Source organism: Nicotiana tomentosiformis, chromosome 10 (assembly GCF_000390325.3).
Source record: "Nicotiana tomentosiformis chromosome 10, ASM39032v3, whole genome shotgun sequence".
Taxonomy (NCBI): Eukaryota; Viridiplantae; Streptophyta; class Magnoliopsida; order Solanales; family Solanaceae; genus Nicotiana; species Nicotiana tomentosiformis.
The window spans coordinates 38,241,480-38,253,326 of record NC_090821.1 but is presented as its reverse complement, the minus strand read 5'-3'; the positions used below and the strand labels follow the sequence as shown (position 1 = coordinate 38,253,326).

The 11,847-nt window shown below is 41.4% G+C and overlaps 1 protein-coding gene across 1 annotated transcript; it reads left to right on the top strand.

Moving 5' to 3' along the window:
• Positions 1–225: 225 nt before the first annotated feature.
• Positions 226–1,478, top strand: LOC138900036 (uncharacterized). The gene is made up of 2 exons (XM_070186737.1): positions 226–633; positions 882–1,478. Exons 1-2 carry the CDS (start codon positions 226–228, stop codon positions 1,476–1,478), a joined length of 1,005 nt encoding a protein of 334 aa, XP_070042838.1.
• The last annotated feature ends 10,369 nt before the right edge of the window (positions 1,479–11,847 follow it).

Here is an 11,847-nt window from a genome sequence, read left to right as displayed (position 1 = left end):
TTTCGCAGGCTTGCCTAAGACCATTTAGATTAGGCCTTTAGCGGGGCAAGGACCTATTCGTTGATCCCTCTGCTTCGGGGAAGCCCCGGGATGCAGCAGGAAAGAAGAAGAGAAGGAGGGATTTGAGTTCCCCGAGCTTAAAGAAGAAGAAACCAAGGAGAAGATTGGCCCGTAAGCCAAAGGAGAGTTCTAGCTCCTGACGAGCCCGAAGAAGGTGATATTTTTATGGCCCATGAGCCGTCCTTCCCCAAAAAGCGGGTGGCAGCTGAGGGGGAAACAACGACGAGTGATCCCCCTCAGGTTCAGGAGGCTGATGTTGAGGTGAGGGCCGAGACTTCTCGAGATGCTAGCTCCACTCTGCCCGGTGTCATAGAGATTTCGGGTTTGCCTTCGTTCACCGAGTCCATGTTTGATGAAGCCCGAGCGGCAAAGGAGCATTCCAACGAAGGGGCCCATGGTGCGGACGATCCTCTTCGTTCCTTTTTTGAAGGTGTGGACTCAACCATTGTGGAAGACTTCTCCGGGTTGGGCGATTTGGAGGTGCCAAGGAAAGACTCATCTTTGGAGGTTGGCGGGCTGAACTCGAGCCCAAAGTTAATCAACCAGTTCCTTGCCCCAAGCAATGATCCAGCCGTAAGCTATCAATAATCATCACCATCCGGGAGGATGCCCGGGTTCTTTCCACCCCCCGTTGGAGTAGCTAGCTACCTCCAGTTCCTGGTAACCGAAAAAGACCGGGCAAAAATGAACGAGGTGGATGCGCCGTGCTTGTTCAACGAAGCGCAGTAGGCACTGAATCGGGTAAGGTGTCATTACGCTTTTTCATCTTCTGACTTAGTTTTTGATATCTCTCATGTGTTTTCTCTTTTATCTTTTTGCAGGCCTCGGTACTCCACCATGAAAGTTTTCTCTGGTACCGGGTTGAGGCTAACCAGCTCGAGGCTGAGGTCAGGGAGCTCGCCGAGAAGAGGGACATGTATAAGCTTCTCAGCGAGCAAAGCGAAAAAGGAGTCAAGAGTCTCTGGGTCGAGTTGGATACGGCTCAGAAGGAGCATGCTGACCTGGTGGAACATGTAAAGATTTTTGAAGTTAGCGATGACGATTTAGACATGGCGACTAACGACCAAACCTCGCAGGTCCAGCAGAAGGTTGACGGGATCAACCAACTCCGAGCCGAGATGAACGAGGTCAAGGCTATGGCTGAAGGGTGGAAAGGAAAAATGGATCGATTGGCTTCGGAGAAGGAGACTGCTCAGGAGCAGCTGGCATCGGTGGAGGTCCAACTCCGAGTGGCTAGAGAGAAGTCCAAAGCATGTGCTCAACAAATCCAAGATCCCCAGTCTCAACTGGGCTCGACCATTGCTAAACGGGATGCCCTTGGCAAGGATCTCGAAATAGCAAGGTCCGTGTGGGAAATAACCAGGTCTGATGCTGAAGAGATGGTGGCCGAGTACAGGGTTGATGTTGAGGCAGCCTAGGATCGCCTGAAAGTTTCTGTTGAGTATATGAAGCGGCTGTCTCGAAAGGAGACTCTTGAGGAGGTCCATGCCCGGGGTTTCGACCTGTCAGCCGAGATCGAATATGAGAAAAGGCTCGAAGAGGCTAATAAGCTGGCTGACCCCGAAGGTGATGAAGGCTCTGAGGGATCTGGCGAGAACAAGGTTGGAGAAGACCCCAACGGCTCCGATAACAAGGCAGATTCTGGTGAAGATCGGTCTTAGGTGCCTGAGGGATTTTTCTTTGTTTTTGCATTTTGTTCATTTTGTTGAGGCTGTTTTCGTTGGCCTTTGTAAAGACTTTTATTGGAATATATATAAGGCTTTTTTCCCTTTGGCAATTATCGTGTCTGTTTCTTTTGGCTTCCTCTTTATGATTGCAAAGACTTCAAATGTCGTAGTACAGAATAAAATGTAGCAATAAGTTCTTGTTCGGAGGTCCGAACAAGACTCGTTCTCGATGTAAGTTTTGTTTGAAACTTGTGGGGGCTCGGTGTGATCGGAAGCTTTCCCCGAAGTGCTTGTTTAGATGTTTTTAGATTGTAATTTTGCCGAGGGTATCCTTTGAACCGGTTTGAAATTTTTGAAGGCCTTATGTTTTGATTACGGGCTTCAAACGTCTCTGAGCCGTTTCTAAGGTGGATGTAGCCTTTTAAGTTCATTTACTGCCTAATAGGCTTTGTATCTCCGGGCTTTGATACCCAAACCGTTCGAACTTGCCTTGGACGACAGTCCCCGAGTGGGGGTGGCCGTAGCATTTTAAGTTTAGGCACTGCCTAATAGGCTTTTGTGCCTCCGAGCTTCGATAGCCCGAGCAGTCCTTGTTTGTCTTGGATGACAGTCCTCGAGTGTGGGTGTCCGTAGCCTTTTAAGTTTAGGCACTACCTACAGGATTTTGTGCCTCCGGGCTTCGATAGCCCAAGCCATCCGAGTTTGTCTTGGACAGCAGTCCCCGAGTGGGGGTGATCTCTTGGATCCGGATAGAGGCGGCCCTTGGGCTCGATATCCTTAAGGAACAAAATATAATAGTCTTAATGGAAAAAATATGTATATGTAAGGTAGAAACTTTCTTTTATTCCTATGCGCAATATACAAGATTGTAAGTGTGTACAAGCTTCGTGTTATGGCTTAGGTGGTCTATGCAGGCACGGTTCATTTGACCGTTTGTTCCTTACAATAAATCCAATCCTCAAAGCCCAGACTTTTCAAGCACAAAGTTTCCTTCCTTGCTAAAATCATTACCCGAGTGTGATGGCCCCCAGTATTCGAGATCGATCGTCGAGAGGGCTCGGATACTGTTGATGTGACCATCGATTCCGGTTCATAACCAATCTTTGATTCTAAGTTAGTAAGATCCATTATTGCCTCATTAAAAACCTTGCCAGAAAACCCATTTGGGACAAAACCGGTTCAAGGGAAAAAGAGTGCAACGCGTGCTTTCAGGCCTAACAACTACATCATCCTTTGGTTGTTGCCTGCAGGTGTTAGTCCAATTCACAATATATATATATATATATATATATATATATATATATATAAAGAATGAATGGGGTCATACCTTAGCAGTAGTATCGTCTTAAGTGGGTTACCTTCCAATTGTTCGGTAGCTGTTCACCGTTCCCTATTTTGAGTTTGTACGAACCTTTGCCGGTAACGTCGATAATTCGATACGGACCTTCCCAATTTGGTCCCAGCTTCCCTTAGTTTGGGTTTCAGGTATTCAGTGTCACCCTTCTTAACACCAAGTCCCCGATATTGAAGTGTCGGAGGTTGGTTCTCCGGTTGTAATACCTTTCAATCCATTATTTCTGGGCGGCCAACCAGATGAGGGCGGCCTCGCACCTCTCATCCAATAGTTTCAGGCTTGTGCTCATGGCCTCACCATTTGACTCTTCGGTCGTATATCGGAACCTGAAACTCGGTTCTCCTACCTCGACTAGTATTAGCACTTCGGCATTGTAGACCAACGAAAATGGGGTGGCCCTGGTACTAGATTTTGAGGTCGTACAGTATGCCTATAGGACTTCGGGCAAAATTTCCTTCCATTTTCCTTTGGCATCGGTTAATCTCTTCTTAAGGTTTTGGAGTATGGTCTTGTTTGTAGATTCCGCCTGCCCGTTGCCACTAGGGTGATAGGGTGTTGACAGGATCCTTTTGATCTTATGGTCCTCGAAACATTTGCTTACCTTATTGCTAATGAACTGTTTCCCGTTGTCACATACGATCTCGGTTGACATTCCAAACCGACATATTATGTGGTCTCAAATAAAATCAATGACTTCTTTTTCTCTGAATTTCTCAAATGCCTGAGATTCAACCCATTTAGAAAAATAGTCAGTGATAAATAATATAAATTGAGCCTTATCAGGTGCCCATGGCAGGGGACCGATGATGTCCATTCCCCATTTCATGAATGGCCAAGGTGACAAGACCGAATGTAGTTAGCTCCTCGGGCTGATGGATCATCGGTGCGTGCATGTGACAGTCGTCGCATCTCCGTACGAACTCCTTTGCATCTTTCTCCATGTCAATCCAGTAATAGTAAACTCTGATTATTTTACGAACCAACGATTCGGCCCCTAAATGGTTTCCAAAGGTGCCTTCGTGAACTTCCCTCAAAATGTATTCGGTGTCTCCCGGTCCCAGACATATGGTGAGTGGGCCATCGAATGTTCTTCTGAACAGGGTGTTATCCTCGGACAGGCTGAACCTGGCCGCCTTCGTGCGCAGAGCTCACGATTCTTTAGGATCCGAGGGCAGCTTCCCGGTCTTCAGGTAATCTATGTACTTGTTTCTCCAGTCTCAGATTAAACTTGTCGAGTTTATATCGGCATGGCCTTCTTCCACTATCGATTTCATGAGTTGTACAACTGTTCCCGAGCTGAATTCATTGACATCAACCAATGACCTCAAGTTAGCTAGAGCATCGTCTTCGCTATTTTGATCTCGGGGTACATGTTGCAGAGTCCACTCCTTGAATCGATGTAGTGTTACATGTAATTTGTCTAGGTATCTTCGCAATCATTCCTCTTTCATTTCGAATGTCCCATTGACTTGATTCACCACAAGGAGGGAATCACATTTAGCTTTGATCACCTCGGCCCCCTGGCTTTTAGCCAGTTCGAGACTTGCAATCATGGCCTCATACTCGGCCTCATTGTTAGTCAATTTTACAATTCTAATAGATTGTCTAACTACATTACCCGTGGGCGGCTTCAACACGATGTCGAGTTCGGACCCCTTTGCGTTCGAAGCAACATCCGCAAAGAGGGTCCAGATCCCCAAGGAGGTCCTCGAGGTTAACAATAATTCTTTTTTGACTTCGGGTATTAAGGCCGGCGTGAAATCGGCCACGAAGTCTGCCAAAATTTGAGATTTGATTGCGGTACAGGGTCGATATTCAATATCTTACGCACTAATTTTGTTACACCCCATGTTTTCGTACGTGAAAGTACGCCATAAGTAAATTGATGGAAGCTCAAAAACGAGATGTTACATCCGCATTTTTGTTTGTTAAAGTTTCATCGTAAGTTAATCGACGTAAGTTCGGGAATGAGATTATAAGCATTATGATATTTCAAACAAGTGATAAATAAATTCGTGAAGGTGAGAGGGTAAGCAAATCGAAGAAAATGAATTTCGTCGAAGCTTGACATTTTGAGATAAAAATACGGCCCGAGCTAAAATACCCGGTATTTATGGACTAGTACCATACAAGGTACCACATGACCATGATAGTAGGGTAGATAAAGTGTGTCAAGTGAGTAATATTTTAAGTAACTTGAGATAACTTTTAATTATGTAGGTAATAGGTTAATTATTAGGTGATTGGAGATTACCTAGTTAATTAAGGATTAGTGGGTGCTTAATTAAGGCATTGGATAAGCCATAACATGGCATCCCAACATCCCAAAGTTATGACTCTTATATTATGGTTGAAAGGTGGCTTATTTATGTAAATTATGGGGCTTAGTCACCTAGCATATGGGGCCCACCTAAAGTTAAGAATAACATTCCTAAGATCAAAATCATTTCCTAATCTCTTAAGAAAGAGTTCAACCAAGCTTTCCTTACACAAGTAATGTTAAACCATTCTAAAATGCATCTGCATATTATATATCATATAAGCAACTCCCAAGACCTTCAACAATTCAAATTAACGTGAGATTTTTGCAATTCTAAGGGAGTACAGTGTAATCTTTCTCAAGAGAATCGACTCGGGTATGTTAAGGCTATCCCTTCTTTCTTTTTTACATGATCCAAATGATAAAAATGAAACGAGTAAAATATGCAACTTTCATAAATAACTCTATTCATAGAAATACTAGGGTTGTCTATATTTCTTGATTCCCCATGTGTCTTATTATTCTATCATTTGTTCATGGGTCTCAGAAAATACATAATTTGATAAAGTTTATTTCATGACATTAATGAAAGGCATAATGGTACTATGACGTTCCAAGAGATCTTATTAATGTATTTTTTATGCATTTAATGCATTTATACATATACATTGACCCATGACCAGATGGCGTTATATACGCGTATATTATATGTATATGGGATATGGAAAAAGGTTACGGCATTATATACGCACACCACCTGATCAGCTGGTATATGTTGATGATTTTGCCCACAGTGGCCGAGATGATATGATGGGATGGCCTCAGAGGCTTGATGATGTTATGTACACCTATACCTATGCATGACACGATATTTATGCGTACGTGCATGACATTATAAATGTTTCAGAATTTACAAAGTTATTTAGACTTACAGGCAGAATTCTTTATTCCATGTTTCATCAATGTCTCTTATGTATTGATCAGCATGCCTTACATACTCAGTACATTATTTGTACTGACGTCCCTTTTGCCTGGGGACGTTGTGTTTCATGCCCGCAGGTCCCGATAGACAGGTCGAGAGTCCTCCAAGTAGGCTATCAGCTCAGCGGAAGATGTTGGTACGCTCCATTTGCTCCGGAGTTGCTATTGGTCAGTATGATTAGGCATGTATTGATTGGTATGTCGGGGCCCTGTCCCGGCCTTTATGGTATTTATCTACTCTTAGAGTCTTGTAGACATATGTCATGTACGTAACAGATTGTATGGCCTTGTCAGCCTATGTTTAGTATACGAGTGATCATTTTGGTCTAATAGGCCCATATAGGTTATGTATAAGTTGGTATTACATGTTATATTCTAGTTATCCTACGACAGCCTTTCCGTCTCATTTACCTATGATAGCATGATACGAAAAGATACGTTATGTTGGTACTCGGTTGAGTAAGGTACCGGGTACCCGTCGCGATCCATCAGAGTAGTTCTGTCCTAAAGAGTCTACAAGCCGTGTTTAGTAGAGTCTTGTTTATGGGTGTGTTGTGCACCACACTTATAAGCAGGAGGCTATAGGGCATTTAGGATTATCACTCTTTCTTCTTACTCTAGATCGTGTGGTAGAGCTCAGTTGTAAGAACTCAATTTCCTAAACTCTATATTATTCATAATACGACGATGCCTACATCCAGAAAAACGGTTGGTAAGAGATATAGTTATGGAAGAGTTGAGTCAGAGGAACTCGATTTTTCATGATGCTTATGCTGAGTAAATGTGAGGTCTTCAGCGGATCATGTGTGTACTAAGATGTGTAAAACTTCTTGATAAGGATCCCTAAGGCAAAAATGTCTATCCACTCTTATGGTAAAAAGGAATAAGAGACTCGGAAGGTAGATACAAGTTTTAGCAAGTAAAAGAAGCAAGATGAAAAAGGGTACGAGCTACCCAGCTAATGAAGATTATCGCAGAGGAATATAAGCCTTTTGAGTTGCCTTCAACAATAATAGAGGTATGTACAATTGGCCATACCTATCACATTTATGCCCTATGGGGGCTAACAGAGTTAGTATAAGAGAAGGAAGGATGTCAGGATCTAGCTGGGGTTAGGGTAACCCAAAATGGTGGATGGATTGTTAGCGTTAGCTGACATTTCCAAAGGATATTGCAAATATGCTAATAGATCTCCTTATGAGACGCCCATATGGTGTACTCTAAAATAGTACAACTAGATATGAGTACTACAAAGATAGGCACTGGAAGCCTGGAAGGGATAAATATTATCTTAGTGTGACTCCCGTCCCTAGTAGAGAGAGAATGTTAGGCAACCCGAAGAGCCAGTGGATGGAGCAAGGGGAGCTAAAATCAAAAGAATGTCTTGTTGAAGTTTTCGGAATAAAGTGATAGACATAAATGTTAGCGGGAAATAGGAAGAGAGTTAATGAAGCATTATGAGCAAGCTGTGATACATGGATGACAATGGTAGATCAAAAAGATGACAGTATTACAGAGTCTATAGTCAAGTGAAGGAAAGGACGAAAGGTAACAGGCCTTGAGGCAACAAAAGTGTATAGGCCATAAAGTCATATCCTCATTTCGAAAAATAAGTTCGTGACTCCAATGCGACTACCAAAAGGAAAAATTAGACCCTAGAGTAATACAAATCAGTATGGACTGGTGAACAAGATAAACTAAACATGAATTAGGGACTGGGTGATTTGATAATAGTCGGTATCATGAGAATTTCAGATTGCGCTCTAACGATAATGGAATGGATAACAAAATAATATTCATGAGAAATTCATAGAAAGGTCATTCAGGAAGACACTTCCCTAAAGCAAGAAATATGAGAAAAGTTAAGCTTAAGGGACTGTATATGCCAGTTATACTAAGTGTCACTCTCGCGAGTAAGGAAATTTGTTATCCTTGGTATAGAAGGATTACCGCAAGGCGAGTAAGGGTCATCGATGATATGAGAAGACGCCAAATAGGAAGAGATAAAACATCTATAGGTAGATCGTCATAGCGCTAAATCTTAAGTACTCCCCTAAAGGGGGGAATATTGAGTGATGTGGCATTAAGTCAGGATTAAGTGGTTCTAGTAACTATGGAATGGTAAAGGAAAAATGCGATAAAAATGAAAAAGAGATGAGATTGCACTTATTCAAAGCCTACAGATATACTATGATTCTAGAACATTATGCAAACACGACGTCAAGGAAATAAAGTAAGGGCCCCTGCCTGAGATGTTATTGGCAGAAAAGGATCCAGTGCGATACGTAAGTTAAGACAAAGGAAATAACCCAAGAAAGATTACGCGAAATATTGATATAAGAATGGGCCAATGATCAGTTAGTAACTGATTCAGGAAGAGCCTAGTTATGGCTAAACAGGAGGTTACATACGAGTCAGCAGATCGTGCAAGATAAACATAGTAAAACCCAATATAGTAAATTCAGCTTTGCAGTAATATCATTGTAATACTAGAGAAATATTCAGATAGGAATTGGGGTAGTTAAAAGTATCGTATGAGTATTACCGGAATAAAAGAAAGTGTCAATGGGAAGACAGTCAAAATATCAGTTTAAAAGCAATCCTACAAGCACAAGGGCATGGAAGTAAGTAACTACAGATAATTATAGGCAGGAAAGAACATCAAAAATTTTATTGGGTATACGATGTAATAAGCCCGCAGCTTTACAAGAGTCATAGGGTCTTTTCTAAGTACAACAACGAAAGACTAGATGAGAAAATAAGGAAAAAGGCTTCAACCTAAGCACAGTGACCAAAATAGGAAATGGTCTTGTAACAACAGTCTCACAACAACATTGTATGCACTCCATAAGGAGGTGGCACCTAGCGTGGCTAATGAGCGGGAAACAAAACCAAAAGTAATATTCGAGAACATATGAATTGCACAAAATTCCGATATGCATGGGAACTAAGATAGGCTAAGTATGCACGCAACAAGGGAGCAGAAAGACCAGGAAAAGTAATTGCTTACATTTAAAGAAAGGTGAGATGGAAAGAAAGGAATTATTCGATCAATGATCCAGAGTTAGTTACGTTATGAACGCACTCAAGATTTCGGAGTATCATCCATGCAACATGTATATTGATAATCATACAGCCGTAAAAGATTCTAGTATAAGTTAAAAGAAAGAATTAGCCGAGGTCATATACAAAGGATTGAATTTTTAAAGGGTTGTATCATGGATATTCCATAATGCCCATGAAAGGCTAAAGTAATAACTAGTACCAGGAGCCGCAAATCAGAAGATAGCTTAAGCCTACATAAAGACTGATCAAAAGGGAGAGGAAACTAAAGAATTACATCAACCAAGTAAATCAGGAGTCTGATTATTGGACCTATAAAATTATAGAAATCGTGATTGAGAACATTGCAGGATCACTCTTAATATCAGAGTTACAAGAGAGAAAGTACAACAACCATATTCTATAATGGCCCTACGATAAAGCCAGTTAGAAGAGTACCAGCCTCATAAGAAGTTGGTATGAAGCTCCCACCGGATTGTGTATGCACTAGAGGTGCAAGTGTTATAATAGAACTTCAAGTTATGGGTGTGAATTATACCTATGTAGAAGGGAGGTCATAAAAGAGATAAGAAAATGTGAGACAACATTTTAAGGCAAGTAAGGTAAAGGTGAACAACGTACGAGATACTAAGGTGCAGAAGATTGTGAATAATCTATAACTTCAAGATGAAGGGCTAGAAGCGTTGGGATTCAGTATCCAGGAATGATAGCGGCGGCGTCAGTGGCATATCTTCCAACCTATGGTTTCTAAGTATCAATAGGTCTAATTAAGAGAGTAAAGAAGTGTTAGAGACGATGTGATCTCTCGCTTGATGTTCCAAAATAACATAAGGAAATCTATGGGGCAAACAAGTTGAAGGAAGGTTGCAAGTAGTATAAATAGATATGTGTAGATCGCAAGCTAAAGTATGGTAAAGCAACAAGATTTTAGGAAGACAAGAGTAAGGATAAGAAAGGGTGAGTGAGAAGGTGACGAGAATGGGTAAGTCCTCGGGATTAAGCCCATGAAAATAAGAGAGCCGATGATTTCTCTAAGTTATAGAAAGCTCAGTATATCCTGAATGAACTCAAAGAAGTCTAAGACTAATAGCATTTAGAAGAGATGGAATGCTGCCCTGGTAGTAGAATGAGAGTGTAATTGTGAAAGATAAAGGAAGACGTTTGGGTAATGATTTCATGAATTGTACAGGATTAAAATACCCACATAATGTGAATCACATTGGGATGCTATGAAATACGATTATGGAATTATAGTATTTTATCGTCCCCAGGTGGATCAGGAAAATCACTTCAAATGTTCCACGATGCAACGTGAGCCCTAGTGATTACATAAGAGGTTTTAAGTCAACAGTGGTAGATTGTAGATCAATATTGAGGTGAATCAACAATGGATGGATAAAAGTCACAAAGTATGAGATGTGATTAGGCCGGCATTCTTAAGATAAATAGTAATGAGGAAGCATTAAAGGATATAGATTTATACATAAGGTATAAGCAACGAATGTAACCTGGATTTTGGTAGCAGACCTCAGTAATGATAAATTGAGGTAAGAGTTATGGTATAGTATGACCTACCTAGATGCAGTAAAGTCATACGAATGGATAACCAGGACTATGAAATAAGATATAGCAATATCCGTAAGTTCAACAAAGTTCCGAGCCAACAACTTCAGTATGCCTATAGATGCTCAGAAAGACATCTTATCAAGCTCTATATATGTTTGCAAAGTGAGGCCTAGAGAATGGCTAAAAGCTAGAGGAAAAAGGAGAGAAGAGTCGCAAAGGCACATTTACAAGGTCAGAATCGTACAGGCTGCATGATAGAAGGTAGCAACAGTTACGAGATTGGAAGGATTCCGACCACAAGTCGTGGTATGAGAAAGAGGCCTAAAAGGGGGGAATGCCTTGGCCTTTGAGTATATTCAAATAACAGTTGCCTAAATGGCAAGGAGAGTACTAAGGTATTCGCAAGAGCTATGGGTTATGAGAATGATAAGTGCGTCAGTCAACATTCGAGGATGAATGTTCCAAAGGGGGGAATGATGTTACACCCCATGTTTTCGTACGTGAAAGTACGCCATAAGTAAATTGATGGAAGCTCGGAAATGAGATGTTATATCCCGCATTTTGGTTTGTTAAAGTTTCGTCATAAGTTAATTGACGTAAGTTTGGGAATGAGATTATAAGCATTTATACTCACGTGCATGACATTATACGCACGTGCAATTATAATGTCAATCGACGTAATGTCAATCGGCATATGTTAATCGACGTAAGTTCGGAAATGAGATTATAAGCATGTTATGTACACCTATACCTATGCACGACACGACATTTATACGCACGTGCATGACATTATAAATGTTTCAGAATTTACAAAGTTATTTAGACTTACAGGCGGAATTCTTTATTCCATGTTTCATCAATGTCTCTTATGTATTGATCATCATGCCTTACATACC